A 16,523-nucleotide genomic window follows, 5' to 3' on the forward strand; every position below is an offset into this window, starting at 1 on the left:
ATGTTTTATTATATGTAATATATATAATATACATAATAATGTCTCTAAATGTTGTATTTTATGATACGTGTCAGACAGAACCAGGACTGTGGGGGCGGGGCTTTACCTGATGGACTAAGTCAGTGGTTCTCAAACTTTTTCTGTCACGCCCCACTTTGGAGGAAGAAAAATGTTCATGCCCCACCACCCCAACAACATTGTCACAAAATGGTCCATGTTGAACTTTTATTGAAATAACATTTTGTGACTCCTCCATCTGTGCTTTTTCAAATGTACAGTGTGATGAGAGGACATGTGAGCCCTTCTATTTTATCTCCTTGGAGCAGAGGCTGCATTTAGCATAGCCTGCCTTATCAATGTATTTTAAACACTGACAGCAGGAAGCTGTACTGCTCTCCCGTCTGTTTAGACCTCCACCTTTATCCAGGCCCAGCTCCACTCACATCTCAGCCCTGCGTCAAGCTGCGCTACACAACCAGCCTCCTCTCCCTGAAGCTCTCTGATCTCATCAGTATCTGGGCCTCATGTTTCGTGGTCATGAAAGTTATTCTGACCACGAAATCATCCTCATTCTACTTTGAGTTAACACAAACAACCTGCAACCAGATGCGCCGGTGTTCCGGTTTAACGTTAACCGCGTGAACTGAACCGGAACACGGGGGGGCTGCATGTTTCATCACGTTACGTTTTTTCCTCCTAAATCGTGATAATGACGAACGTTAACAGTCCACGAAGTTCCGCATGCTGTGGACGTTAACTTAACCCAGCAAGTCTGAACGGTAACGGAACATAACGGAACTTAAACTTTAACGGAGGGAAAGACGCTGCAGACATCTGAACGCTGATTGGCCAAGACTCGACACGTCACATCAGAGATGTTTTATTGTGAAGATCATGACATCACCTTTTCTCCTCGTCTCACTCCAATCTGAGAAACGCCGGCTGGCCAGTTGATCCCCCCCCCCCCCCCCCCAAAAAAAAAAACCTCTACGGATCTACACGATTCACGTGGATGATATATTTTGATTCAAAACGGCAAATTTCGCCGAAAAGCGACAAGTTTGCAGGTATGAATAAAGTTCTTGAAATAAAAACATTCTGCATTTCCCCCTGCAATACCGCCGCGCCCCACTAGAGGGGCGCGGCCCACAGTTTGAGAACCACTGGACTAAGTGAACGAGTAGCAGAGAGCAGCAGCTAACGTGTAGCGGCTAACAGCAGCTAATGCATAGCAGCAGTAAAAAGCTAACATGGAGCTAATTACGGCTCCTTTGATGCTCTGATGTCACCTCTCTGCTGGTGAACTGAGGCCGGCCTTCATTTAAAAATGGATCTTTTATGTTTAAGTGAATCCCAGGAGAACAGCTGACGGTCTGCTCTTTGATACTGAAGGTTTCTTTTATTTCTGCTGCTCTCTGTGCTAAACTGTCCTGATTACATTCATACATCAAACACACATTTAATTAAACATCCAGGGAAGTGTTCACGGTAATGTATCAAAGGCTGGGGGCAGGTGTGACAAAGCATCTTTCTGTTGGGGGGTAAAAAGGTAATGTAATATTAACATCACACCAGAGCACTACGCTAACGTTAGCAGGGCTAAGCTACCAGTTTAATCATTACAACAGGGCAGTGGCGGGCCGTGCATGTTATACCTGGGCCTTCACTGCTGTCCTGCAGCTGAAACACAGCTACGGTTATTATTTGTTTTGTGTAAAAATGAAGCTCAACACCTGTAGATACACTAACTGCAGAGTGCAGATACATGAACACGCTGAGAGTGCGTCTCGTCTCCGACTGCAGCTGGGACTGCTGTGAGAGTAACCTGTGAGAGCTTTGGGGCTCACGGCAGCACCTGCTGCTCGTTCACCACAGAGCAGAACGTACGAGCGTTAACGTCAGAGTCACAGCACCAGAACAAGTCTCTAGATTTGTCACTAGTAGCTTTTGACAAAAAAAGTCTCCATGAGGGTTTAGAAAGTCACCAGATTTAGCGAGAAAGTCGCCAACTTGGCAACACTGGCACCTGCTAAATATGTCCCCAGAGCAACATTGGACGTAACAATAGTTCCTATCACATATAAAACCAAACAAAAATCCATCTTCATAAAAACAAGTTGGACAAATAATAATATATAAACAAGCATATTAAAGCTACTGCAGATGTACAAACAAACACATTTAACTTACCAGAGCAAAGTCCATCCTCCTTTCTTTGTTAACAAAGAGTTTAATCTCACGGTTGTTCAGTACATCCGTGTGTTTTAGTTCCAGTAAGAAGTCCTTCTCCATTCATGGACGCCAGTGAAGACAGTCGAGCCTCCCCAGTTGTATCTCTTGAATACGTTTTAATGCGTTTGAGGCTGAAAATGTCCGCTCACAGAGGCAGCAGATATTGGGATTGTCACCGCCCAACATGTCAGGCTAGCCCACTGACCAATCACGTACTTGTAGTCCAGCTAGCAGGCTCTGACACGTCAAAGAATACGCCCAACATGTCAAACTAAAGATCTGATTGGTTGAAGAATATTACAATCAACAATATCGTCCCCATTCACTTAAACTGCACATGGATGCACTTGTGAGTCTGCAGGCCTCTGTCTCTGTTCTTACCTAGAGACACAGAGGTGAGATCTGATTGGATAAAAGCTCTACTTAAAACAAGCTGCACTGGAAGCAGAGCAACTGAGGAAGACAGTAGCTGTGCAATGAGAACATAAGATAATGGGGAAATATTATAATACATGTAGTGTATTTATGAAACATTATTAAATTATAAAATAGCTATAACTTTGTGATTCTGTTTAGGCCAGCAGAGAAGGCCTTGAAGGCCCTGACGGCCCACCACTGATATATACATGTGTGTGTCTGTGTACATGTGTGATGCTGGAAGTGTGTGTGTGTGTATATGTGTGTATATGTGTGATGCTGGAGGTGTGTGTGTGTGATGCTGGAGGTGTCTGAGGACCAATCACATCTCTCCATAGCCGACAGGAAGTCTCTCCTGAAGCGGTAAATTAACGTTTCTGTTCTTTGTTGATAATCCGTTTTCTTCTAAAAAGCCTGAAACTGAACGACTGAAACATTTCACCCTGAAATGAGTTAAAGATATTAAACCACACGACTCCCTCAGTCACTAAATATCATAGTTATAGTTATTATACTTCATATACTATACATGAACTCCTCTCAGTGAAAGAACTCTCTTGTTTTATTGTGATGAGTCATCATTTTATGGACTTTAGTTTTGTGAGAATAAAACTAATAAAAATAACTATTCTTAAATAAAATTGTCTAAATATTTACAGATGTATCATTATGAATATTTTTTACATTATATATTGTATATATTATATTATACATAATATATAACATTAACAGAACAGCATCAAAGAGTTCATGTTTAATAAATCTTTCCTCTTCAGTGTCACATGACCCAGTGAGGGTGATGTCATCTACAGGTCACATGTTCCACCTGACTGTGTGTGTGTAATGCTCTGAACACACACACACACACACACACACACACACACACACACACACACACACACACACACACACACACACACACACACACACACACACACACACACACACACACACACACACACACACACACACACGGAACTGGGTCAACTGACAAAACGCTACGGCAACAACAAGCAGTCAAAATACACAAAGAGTCTTACAGTGTAGCGTTCGCTTCAAAGCCTGGTTAGCTTAGCTTTAAAGTTCAGTTAGCTTCAGTATAGACTGCACAGGTCGGTAATGACATCAGGTGAGCTCACGACCTGATGACATAAAGCTCCAGACCATCACGAGACTAATAAAGAGTTCATACTAACTTTTCATTGGTCTGTTCAGTGTGTGTTAACATGTGATACCTGCATGTTGTTGCTTCTACACATTACATGCTGCTTCCAGTGGGTCAGAGGTGGTGGGGGGGGGGGCGGTCTAGATGAACCTTCTGAGCGTGCTCAGTAGCATTGCTGCTGTCTCTCTGGATCAGCGCTCTGGCGAACACGCTGCAGTGACGGTGATTAAAGCGCTCCATCCTCTGGCCTGAGGTCAGATATTAACACACAGTGGTTAGTTCCTCTGTAGCTGCAGGAGATGAATCACTGACCTGAGGCCAGCTGCTCAAACATCTTAACTTCAAACATAAACACTCAGACTGAACCAGGATCAGTCTTTCTGCTGCTTTAACAAACACATGACTCGTAGTTACTACTTCTGAATGATGTAATCAATATTTACTATTGTCATAAAGTCTGCTTTGGTTTTATTGAAACTTTATTTGATGAAAGACAAAAGTCATTTATCAGATTGTAGGTTTTGCTGATTGTCAGTGTGTGATGGAGCAGATCCACTTCAGTCTGGTCTGAGTGGAGACCCTGACCTGGTCCTGGACCTGGTCGTGGCAGCTCAGGTGGAGCAGCAGACAGAAACCACCGTCTGGCCTCCCCTCAGTCCTCCCCCCACACACATAAAACACAGTCGTCCTCCAGAGGACGTTTACGGGTCCAGACTCTGAGTCAGACCTGAACCTGAACCTGAACCACCAGAGCTAATGGAGGCAGGGCGGTGTGTTCAGGGACACTCGGCTGACAGGAGAGTCTCAAACCGCTCCTTCAGTGACGTCCAGGAGAAGGAGGAGGTGTCCACCTGCAGACCATATTAGCGCCACTTTAATATATTTATGTTTCAACATGTTGGGGGACATTACATACACAGGATGTTAGCTACACTTAGCTTCTAGTGCTAACTGGACCTGGAGGGTCACAAATTGTGATGCGGTGGAGGTCATGTGAAGTTAATTATTGTATTGAATTGTTAGTTAATATGTTGTGACTTTATAATCTTAAAATATGTCAAAGGTAAAGGTTCCCATCAGCCTCCTCTGTACTAAATACCAAATGTTAGCAAAGCGCTATGACTGTGCACTACATTAGCTGCTCGCTAGCTACATTGTTAGCCGCGGTGGCTTCTAGACGCCGACTGTAGCTAACTCTGAGCTAACTGGACAGAGAAGCTAACTCTGAGCTAACTGGACGGAGAATCTAACTCTGAGCTAACTGGACGGAGAATCTAACTCTGAGCTAACTGGACGGAGAAGCTAACTCTGAGCTAACTGGACGGAGAATCTAACTCTGAGCTAACTGGACGGAGAATCTAACTCTGAGCTAACTGGACGGAGAATCTAACTCTGAGCTAACTGGACGGAGAATCTAACTCTGAGCTAACTGGACGGAGACTCTAACTCTGAGCTAACTGGACGGAGAAGCTAACTCTGAGCTAACTGTTTCCCTGGCTCTAGCAGTACCCTGATTTATCATGGTAAACGTAGTGTTCCAGTTGTAAAAAGTGGGTTACCTTGACTATGTGTCTGCGGGCGATGTCGGGCCTCCTGCAGAGCGTCTGCAGACGTTTACACAGCTGCTCAGGTGTGGAATACAGGTACTCTGCTGCATTAGAGAGCAGAGAAGAAGAAACGGTCACACAGTCACTGAATTAGGGTTCACTGTAACATCACAGGGTTTATTACCTGGGAATATCTCTGGATACACTAAGGCCTTCGGACACAGAGGATAACAGCCGCAGTGAACGGCTTCCAGCCTGTAAAACATCACAATATCAAAGGATCAGTACGTAGAAATCATTATTAATTCAGACCAACAGTGAAGAGTAACACCACAGATCATCTGTGGGACGAGATCTCTTCTTCTGGACCCTGATGACCTCAGACGCTCATTATTTAAATATTCTGAGGATCGTTGATGAATAATTAAGGACTTTTCCGCCTTTGTGTTGGAAACATTCATATTTAAAACAGATCTGACTGAAACTGTTCATCAGAAACAAAGTTCTGAGGGTCCAGGTCCTGGATATCTGTGATCTTGTCTGAGGGTCCAGGTCCTAGATATCTGTGATCTTGTCTGAGGGTCCAGGTCCTAGGTCTGTGTGATCTGGATTATTGAGGTCAGTCCAGCTCTGTGATGTGAGTAAATGTTAATCTCAGATATAATTATCATGACTGGAGGGCTCCATGATGATGATGTTAATCAGATTAAACACAACTCAGAGATAACGAGGAGGAACTATTCTGTTCTACTGCTTCTACTCTGATGGAACAGACGGGAGACCGGCTGGGCTTTTATTTTGTGGACCTGAGCAGTTTGACCTTCATAACATTAGCTTCCCAATGAACTTAAGGGTTAATATGCTACAATGCTAATATTCAGCATGTTTACAGATCATATTAAAAACATTAGCATGTTAGCCTGTTACTATGCTAACATTAGCCACAGAGCATTTAACAGAGAGAAGATGTTGGATTATGTTTCTGTTTATTTAAATAAATGATGAGCACAGGATTTGTAGGAAATGATAATAAAATGTCATATATATTAAAATGTATAAATATAGTTTGTGGTCGTATAAAAAGATCTGAGCGCTCACAGAACTCCATGTAAATATTGAACCTTTTAAAGTGTGACCCTTCAGACTCGGGGGGGGGGGGGGGGGGTCCCTCCTGGTTTACAGACTGAGAGGGGGGGAGAACCCTTCTGGTTCTGGATCAAACACAAACATCACTTCCTCTCATCGCTAAAATAATTAACTCCTGACTTCATTATCACAGTGTGAGATCTCTCATTATAAAACTCTCTTTATTCTAATGAAGTACCTGAATCCTCAGACTGCTGCTAGCATAGCATGCTAGCTAACTTGTGCTCCTTCTATTCCTCCACCCTTCCTCTGTCAGACTGCTGCTAGCATAGCATGCTAACATGTGCTCCTTCTGTTCCTCCACCCTTCTTCTGTCAGACTGCTGCTAGCATAGCATGCTAACATGTGCTCCTTATGTTCCTCCACCCTTCTTCTGTCAGACTGCTGCTAGCATAGCATGCTAGCATAGCATGCTAACATGTGCTCCTTATGTTCCTCCACCCTTCCTCTGTCAGACTGCTGCTAGCATAGCATGCTAACATGTGGACGTCACACACACACACACACACTCCACTAGCATTTAAACAACCTAGCCTTACAATGCTAACATGCTAACATCCACATCATTTGAACCACTTCAACTTGTTTTAGTATTTCATTTATCTTTTCTTTTATAATTTAAAGCATTTGTTATTAAAGTAGGTTTTTATTTCTATTATAAATAATTTGTTGTTGAAGTATTCTATTTATTTCTACTATATAGCATTTGTAGAAGTATTCGATGTATTTCTACTAGTGTGTTGCCTTTAAAGGCATTTTTCTACAGATAATTTGTTTATGCTCATTACAAGACGAAAAGATAGTATTGTAATGTTGGTTTTTCGTTCACATCATGATCACTTCCGGTTTGTCACTTCCGGTTTTGGTAGCCTCATTGGTTATAGTCAAATAAAAGAGAGCGGCATGCTCAGAGGTGTAATCTGCTCGCATCCACCTGGAAGCATCCTAAGAGCAATGCTGTAAGTTACTCTACTTGACATTGGACATAGTGGGCATTTTATATCAGTAAAGATTTCTTGACAAATGAGTTTGATGGGTCACTTAAATAGGTTTGTATTATATGTAAGTTTGGAACAAAGCCATGAATGTTTGATGTACAAATGATCTATGTATGTTTGTATGTATTTTCAGTTTTTACCACGCAACATGTTAAAGGAACAAAGTGACAGTAAAAAGGGTGAAAATTACTACGACTCTGTCTTCATTAACTGTGGTTTAGCTCGGTGTTCAAATCAGAGTTTCGACACACTGAACGAGAAGACTACAACTAGTATTAGTAGAAGATGTATTTCTACAATATAGTATTTGTTTTATTTTTTATGTATTTCTATTATTGTTGGAATGCTGTTAACTATTGTTATCCTGTTTCTCTTTATTCAACTTCTGCAACTTCTTCAACTATTTCTTCCGTACGTTTTTTGCTACTTATCTCCTTCCACATTTGTTTAAGCTACAGAAACCGTTCAAATATCAAAATGTTCAGCTCATTAAGGACACGTGTGCTATATCTCTTCATATTTCTAATCTTTAAACTTCTTGAATTATTAAGCTTTTTGCAACTTTTTTGAATGGGATGTCTATGGAGAATATTTTTAAATCCTCTTAAACTTTTTCAACTTTCAAATCCTTCTACTTCCTCATACTTTCAGCTACAGACACCATTTCAACTTTAAAATGTTGAGAAAACCCTGATATATTGCCACATGATTCAGCTTTTTGATATATTTTAAACTGTCCCATTTTAACTTTTATGATTTTTTTCAGCCCTTTTCTGACTTTATAATGGGTGTGTATTGTGCAGCTTAGAGTGCGTGATGTCACCGCTAGAGTGAAGAGCAGCTTGAGATTCTTGTGAAAAAACATTTGTCTTTTGCCACTGTCTCCACAATCTTCACTCTTCATGCATCATTTCTGGATGTAGAAGTAGCTAATCTTGTCCTTGTCGTAGACAAATGACTGTGGAATCCCACAGACTTACACATTAGGCTACATTAGACTCCATGTTAAATCTGACCACTCATTTCTCAAAGAAAGCAGACGGTACCAGTTTTGCATATTGCGCTGGAGCTCACATTTTTAAGACCACAAACAAACACATCTCCGCATTTGCCAGGGTCTTATCTCTCTCACGGTATCCATATTTTATTGATTAGTCTCATGGTTTTGGTATAAAGGGCATATGTTTGACAGGTAGTTTTGTTGAAAATCACTGTTCACTCTCTCTCTTAATTAGCCTCCAACACACAGGTGCTCCAATCACCAACATGCACCCAAGCACACAGGTGTTTATATGAGCTCATTAGTGATGTTGATAAACACAGAGGCACTGACACACACACATATGATTTGATGCAGCTCAGCCAATCAAATATGGGTATTCTGATAAGTTTCCTGATTCAAGTGACATTTACACACACCGCGACACAAGAGGGAGAGACGAGGAAAGACATGGCAGAGCAGGACAACAGTCATGTAAGCTGTAAATGATAAAACATAGGACAATCTCCAAATGAGAAAGATTGCCAGAGATCGATCGACACACACCCCATTTTGTAAAAACGAAGCCAACACCTATAAATACACTATCTGCCGAGAGTGTGTCTCCTCTTTGCTCTGACTGCAGCTGGGACCGCAGCGCGAGGCTTCTGTGGGCGGTGGCAGAGGGGCTCACGGCAGCACCCGCTGCTCGTTCACCACAGTGCAAGAACGTACGAGCTTTAACGTCAAAACACCAGAACAAGTCGCTAGATTTGTCACTAGTAGCTTTTGACAAAGAAAAGTAGACGAGGGTTTGGAAAGTCACCAGATTTAGCGAGAAAGTTGCCAACACTGGCACCTGCTAAATATGTCCCCAGAGTAACATTGGACGTAACAATAGTTCCTATCACATATTAAACCAAACAAAAATCCATCTTCATAAAAACAAGTTGTACAAATAATATATAAACAAGCATATTAAAGCTACTGCAGATGTAAAAACAAACACATTTAACTTACCAGAGCTGCTGTTCACTATTTAAAGACAAAGTGCATCCTCCTTTCTTTGTTAATAGAGTTTAATCTCACGGTTGTTCAGTACATCCGTGTGTTTTAGTTCCAGTAAGAAGTCCTTCTCCATTCATGGACGCCAGTGAAGACAGTCGAGCCTCCCCAGTTGTATCTCTTGAATACGTTTTAATGCGTTTGAGGCTGAAAATGTCCGCTCACAGAGGCAGCAGATATTGGGATTGTCACCGCCCAACATGTCAGGCTAGCCCACTGACCAATCACGTACTTGTAGTCCAGCTAGCAGGCTCTGACACGTCAAAGAATACGCCCAACATGTCAAACTAAAGATCTGATTGGTTGAAGAATATGACAATCAACAATATCGTCCCCATTCACTTAAACTGCACATGGATGCACTTGCGAGTCTGCAGGCCTCTGTCTCTGTTCTTACCTAGAGACACAGAGGTGACATCTGATTGGATAAAAGCTCTACTTAAAACAAGCTGCACTGGAAGCAGAGCAACTGAGGAACACAGTAGCTGTGCATGAGAACATAAGATAATGGGAAAAATATTATAATACATGTAGTGTATTTAAGAAACATTAAATTATAAAATAGATATAACTTTGTGATGCTGTTTAGGCCAGCAGAGAAGGCCTTGCAGGCCCTGACGGCCCACCACTGCATTTAATAACCTGTTTATGTTTATCTAACATTATGATTCTGCATCCTCTTCCCTTCCCCCCCCTCCCCCATTTCAAAATAAAAGCCCCAAAGAGTGAATTCTAACTGAAATGCTTGTGGTGAAGCCTGTCAATTAATAACCTCTGTTTATGTGTCAAACATTAAGATTATGTCTCCTCTCCCCCACCCAGTCCCACCCTTTCAAAATAAAAGCCCCACACAGTGAAATCTAACTGGAATGCTTGTGATGAAGCCTGTCATTTAATAACCTCGGTTGGTGTTTCATACATTCTGATTCTGTCTCCTCTCCTTTCTCCCCCACCCAGTCCCACCCTTTCAAAATAAAAGCCTCATGGATTAACTGTATTTAAACGTTAAACTCAAAATTAGGCTTTTTTGTTGAAATAATGAATGCTCTTACTAATACTGCGACAACTACTACTACTGCTGCTAATATTTCTAGTATTACTACTACTGCTGCTACTACTACTTCTACTGCAACTTTTGCTGTTGCTACTATTAGTACTACTGCTAATGCTATTACTGCTACCATCAATATTATTACTACCACTACTGCTATTACTACCACTACTACTATTACGTATACTGCTACTACTACTACTATTACTGCTACTTCAAAAATGACTACTATTATTATATTAAATACTACGACCACTACTACGACTACTGATACTACTTCTTCTAATTACTAATACTTCTACTACAACTTCTACTACAAATATCACTACTGCTACAACTAGTACTTATTCTAATGCTACCAATACTCCTACTGCTAATAATACTTCTACTACAACTACAACAAATATCACTACTGCTGACATTTTTTTAAGCTACAGAAACGGTTTGAATATCAAAATGTTCAGCTCTTTCAGGAGAGGGGTGATATGAATTTTCACATTTGTAATCTTTAAATTCTTTGAATTATTAAGCTATTTGCAATTTTTTTGTTTTTTAAATGGGATCTCTATGGACAAATTCTTCAAATCCTGTTAAACTTCTTCAACTTTCAAAGCCTTCTTCTTCCTCATACTTTCAGCTACAGCCACCATAGTTAGACATTTCAACTAGAAGTATTCTATGTATTTCTACTAGTATTTGTTGAAGTATTCTATGTATTTCTACTAGTATAGTAGAAATATATATATACCGTATTTTCCGCACTATAAGGCGCACTTAAAAGCCTTTAATTTTCTCAAAAAACGACAGTGCGCCTTGTAATCCGGAGCGCCTTATGTATGGATCAATTGGTTAATTGGTTGATCCATACTGGTTGTACACGGCGCTCTGTCAAAATGTTTCAGTACGACTGGTAAACTACAAAGCCGCACCGCGGTAAACACCGGTACTGTGCTTACTCCTAGTCCAACACCACTTGTGTGTATAAAGACCCCAAAATGGCACCTTTCAAGAGACACGCTTACGACGCTATTCTATTCTATGCGCCTTATAATCCGGTGCGCCCTATATATAAAAACAGTTCTAAAATAGGCCATTCATTGAAGGTGCGCCTTATAATCCGGTGCGCTTTATAGTGCGGAAAATACGGTACTAGTATAGTATTCTACAAAGCAGACGTGGTTCTCTCACAGTTCTCACGCCCCTTTTCCAAGATGGCTGCTGCTGTGCTTCTGTGATCTTGTGGTTGGCATTTCTATCCAACTATAATCTGAGGAATCCTACCTAGTACTAAAATTCCAGTACTAGACTGAATCAAGAAGTCTCCAAACAACCTTTTTCAGATAAACTCTGGACATTATTGGTATTTTGTGGAGGCTTTCTGGCTTCATCCTGCTGATCTTTGGGCCTGGTAGGCCTTGAAGCCTAGGACCGGACCATGCCACCCAAAGCTTCAAACAATACCACTGAGGAACATGTCACCATGGCTCAAGTGCGTGAATTGTTGGACCAGCAAAAAGACTTCTACAAAACTTTGCTTGAACAGGAAAAAAGCTTCAAAACATGTGTACAGATCATAGTTGATTCTTCAAACAGGAGGATTGATGATCTGTCGAAGCAGACCTATGATCTTAAGGTGAGGCTAGAAATGACTCAAAAAGATTTTGATGATTTTAAAATGTCATGTAAAACTGGTTTCAAAAATTGTAATGAAACCAGGACAGATTTGGACATAATCTGCAAAAGTTTGATCTCAATCTCAGACAAGTCAGACTATCTGGAGGGCCGGTCCAGACGCCATGATATTGCGGTAGACGGTAAAGAGTCTGGTAAAGAAAACCTGACTGACTGTGAAGAAAATGTGAGAAAACTCTTAAGTGAAAAACTACAACTGGATCATCTGAAGATAGAGTTGGATGGGACCCACAGGGTTGGGAAGCATATTCCATCTTCACAAAAGCCCCGACCCATTGTGGTAAGATTTCTACGGCTGCAGGATAAACACTCTGTTCTACATAAAGCTAAACCTTTGAAGGGCTCAGGCATCTTCATCAATGAGGACTTCCCTGAAGTCCGCCAAAGAAGAAAAGAACTACTCCCAGCAATGAAGGCAGCTCGAGAGAGAGGTGACATTGCATATTTGAGATACGACAAACTTATTGTCCATCCACCTTCCCAAAACCCACATCAACAAAGAAACCTGGCTCCTAAGTCTCCAACATTAGGAATGTATTAAGTACTTTTTAGATTTTATTGTATCTGTATACATGATTCTCTACATACACTATGGTCTACAACACATCTGATCTGGAAGGCCAGACCTTTACGCCTTTTGATCTCTCTACCAGTGACTCTTATCATTTTGATATTGACCCAGATTTACATTTCTTTTCATCACTTGATGTATCTAACCTCTGTAGTTTTTATGATCAAACTCAGTTTAATGACTTCTGTGTTTCTCTGCCACGTAATACATTCTCTACTTTTCATCTGAATATAAGAAGTCTTCCTAGCAATTATGACAAATATATTCATTATTTATCCTTACTGAAGCATGATTTTCCAGTTGTTGCCCTGTCAGAAACATGGCTTACTGAGGACTCAAGAGAAATCTTTAAAATACCAAAATACAATTCAGTTCACTATGTTAGAGAGAATAGATGTGGAGGTGGAGTATCTCTGTTTATTCACGGTGACTATGAATTCAACATCAGGGATGATCTCACGTTTAAGTCAGAGAGGGATGAGGTGGAATCAGTTTTTTTTTAGAGCTCTCTGGTGTCTCTGGTGGAAAGAATGTTATTGTTGGTTATTTATCGCCCACCTGACTCTGACATCAAAGTGTTCAATGACAGTCTGGGCTGTTCTCTTGACCTGATAAACAATGAGGATAAACTTTGTTACGTTTTAGGAGATTTCAATATAAACCTTTAAAAAAAATTGACTACATACTCCTACTGGGGATTTTCTCAATATTCTTTACTCTAGTTACTTTTTCCCTCTTATTCATAAAGCAACACGAGTTACAGAACATTCAGTGACTTTGATTGATAACATCTTAACCAATTCTTTGAGTGAAGGAACCAAATCTGGAGTCTTGTATTCTGACTTGTCAGATAATTTTCCCATTTTCCAGTACTCTTTAATCGAGATTAAGAGAGCTAAACATACTAAGAAAATTATGCAGAAAAGAATTATGAGCAAATCAAATATTTCAAAATTTAAAGATATTCTTACCAGTATTTCATGGGATGATCTATATGTGGAAAATAACGCTTATTTGGCATATCAGAAGTTTATGAAAGTTATTAACCTTAGTTTCAATGATTGTTTTCCAATTTGTAGTTCTACCAAGAAAAGCAGTGAAGTTAGTAAGCCCTGGTTCACAACACATTTACTGGAGCTGCTGAGGAAAACAAATAAACTCTACAGAAAATATGTTTCTAACCCACATCTCTTACTCATGGGGCTTATAAATCCTGTAGAAATAATTATACCCATATCAATAGATCTACTAACAATAAATATTTCAGTGAAACATTTATGAAGTGCTCAAAAGATATAAAAAACACGTGGAAAGTAATAAATCAAGTGCTGCAAAGAGAAAAGACGACCCCAGAGCTTCCTTCAGTCTTTTTGGATGGTGACAATTCTCTTGACGAGCCATTTGATATCACTCAAACATTTAATGAATTCTTTGTAAATATTGGTCATGAATTAGCTAACAATATTCCGGCTTGTCATGGGAATCCACTGGATTTTATTCCAACAAATGTCCCTATTATCTCATTTTATGCCCCCAAATATTCAAGAAATAAGTGATATAATTGATGATCTCAAAACATCTTCGGCTGGCCATGACAACATTTCTGCACTTCTTGTCAAACAGGTGAAACAGTCAATATTGCAGCCACTTGTTCACATCTTCACCGTGTCTTTGAAAACAGCTGTTGTGCCAGAGGATTAAAAAATTTCCAAAGTTATTCCTTTGTTGAAAGCAGAAAAACCACGTTGTTTTAACAACTATAGACCCATATCTATATTGCCTTGTTTTTCAAAAATACTAGAAAAAAATTGTACACAAAAGGATTATGTTTCATGTAGAGTCTAATTCAATTCTTTACAAACAGTATGGTTTCCGTAAAAAACCATTCAACTTACATGGCTTTACTTTACCTTGTTGATAAAGTTCTCTGCACTTGGCAATAATGAATTTACTTGCAGTATTTTTATAGACCTTTCCAAAGCCTTTGATACAGTAAACCACCATATTTTATTGGAAAAGCTGCATAAATATGGTTTCCATGACATTGCATACAAATGGCTAAAAGATTATGTCTCCAACAGAAGACAGTTTGTTTGTGTTAAAGGTTGTTATTCAAACAAAGCCAGACTAATATGTGGGGTTCCACAGGGTTCCATTCTTGGACCATTATTATTCCTTATTTATATTAATGATTTGTCTAATGTGTCAAAAAGCCTTTTTCCGATAATGTTTGCAGATGACACAACCCTAGTTCTCTCTCATTCAAATTTCAATTCCCTGATTATGGAAGCTAATGCTGGTTTAACTGCCTATGCTACATGGTTCAGATTAAATAAATCTTTGAATATCAAATAATCAAATTTTATTATTTTCAGTGGCAAAAAGTTGTACTCTAAGGATTTATCTAAAATTAAAATTGAATCAGTTGAGATGCCTCAAGTTTCATCTACAAAATTCCTAGGAATTATTATTGATGAGAGTTTAAGTTGGAGTAAACATATTGACTGTGTTAGTAGAAAAATAAACAAATCTATTGGAGTAATAAGGAGGGTTAGACATCTTGTCTCCTTATTATTTATTACAGTATCATTGATCCCGATCTTTCATATTGGAATATAGTTTGGATCAGTACTTTTCCTACTACTCTGCAAAAAATGTTGGTCCTCCAGAAACGTTTTGTTGGGATCGCAACCCGATCAGTCACACTTCTCATCTGCTCCTCTAGTTCAGAAATTACAGATTCTTACTATTTATGACATCAATATTTCACAAACTTGTGTTTTCATTTATAAGATACTTTCAGGTGAAGGGAATATTCCTGATCATTTCAAGACCTACGATAAATTCAATTCACAGGTTCACTCTTACTCAACTAGTCATCTTCACATCTTCATCCTCCTAAGTTACAGACTAGCAGAGGTCAACTTTCAATGAGATTTAGGGAACCAAACTATGGAATGACTTCTCACCTAACAAAAAAATGTCCCTCTATAAAATGTTTTAAAAGATGCCTAAAAGAAAATCTAATTGCTGTTTTGTAACAGTTGTTTTTATGTATTAGTGTTCATGTCTTTCTTGTTTTTGCTGTTATATTACACATGCACACACATGCTCACACACTCGACACAATTACATTATCTTTTTCTTTCTTTCGTTGTAATGTCTTATGCATATTTTATTTTTTCTTTGTAATTTTGTAAAATTTTAATATTATATAGGTGGAGGCTTCAAATAAGCCCAGTTGGCTTTCTGTCTCTTCCTGCACTGATATTCATTTATCTCTGTTATGTTTGATTATTTTAAATTTTGTTGTTTGAATTGTGCAAAATAAATAACTAACTCTAGTATTTGTAGAAGTATTCTATGTATTTCTACTAGTATTAGTTGAAGTATTCTATGTATATCTACTAGTGTTTGTTCAGTCTATTGAGATTGAACTCCTTCCTTTCCTCACCCACCTCATCAACATATCCCTCGTTTCAGGATGCTTTCCCACAACCATCACTTGACCCCTCTGATGTCAGGAACTTCAGACCTGTTTCTCTTCTACCCTTTCCAAAACACTTGAACGTGCTGTCTTTACTCAACTGTCTTCCCATCTCCACCAAAACAACCTCTTGGACCCCCACCAGTCTGGGTTCAAAGTGGGTCACTCGACTG

The 16,523-nt window shown here is 39.6% G+C and overlaps 1 protein-coding gene across 11 annotated transcripts in view; it reads right to left on the reverse strand.

The window, feature by feature from the left end:
- Positions 1 to 4,265: 4,265 nt before the first annotated feature.
- The window catches only part of gtdc1 (glycosyltransferase-like domain containing 1), a 41,677-nt gene continuing 29,419 nt past the window's right edge, over positions 4,266 to 16,523 (reverse strand). For 6 of the 11 annotated variants that reach the window (XR_012959384.1, XR_012959383.1, XM_076112195.1 and 3 more), the window contains 3 exons: positions 5,546 to 5,616; positions 5,374 to 5,465; positions 4,266 to 4,665 (listed from right to left, as the gene is read on the reverse strand). Coding sequence is in view for 4 of the 11 variants with exons in the window: in XM_076112195.1 (XP_075968310.1) it covers positions 4,591 to 4,665; positions 5,374 to 5,465; positions 5,546 to 5,616 (238 nt within the window). In the remaining 7 variants the exon portion in view is untranslated. Of the gene's footprint in view, positions 4,666 to 5,373; positions 5,466 to 5,545; positions 5,617 to 16,523 lie in introns of those variants that run through there. The other 5 variants (XR_012959382.1, XR_012959385.1, XR_012959386.1 and 2 more) reach the window with 2 other exon arrangements.

The sequence above is a fragment of the Anarhichas minor genome, unplaced genomic scaffold, assembly GCF_050575085.1.
Source record: "Anarhichas minor isolate MPS153535 unplaced genomic scaffold, ASM5057508v1 ptg000048l, whole genome shotgun sequence".
NCBI classification, from domain to species: Eukaryota; Metazoa; Chordata; class Actinopteri; order Perciformes; family Anarhichadidae; genus Anarhichas; species Anarhichas minor.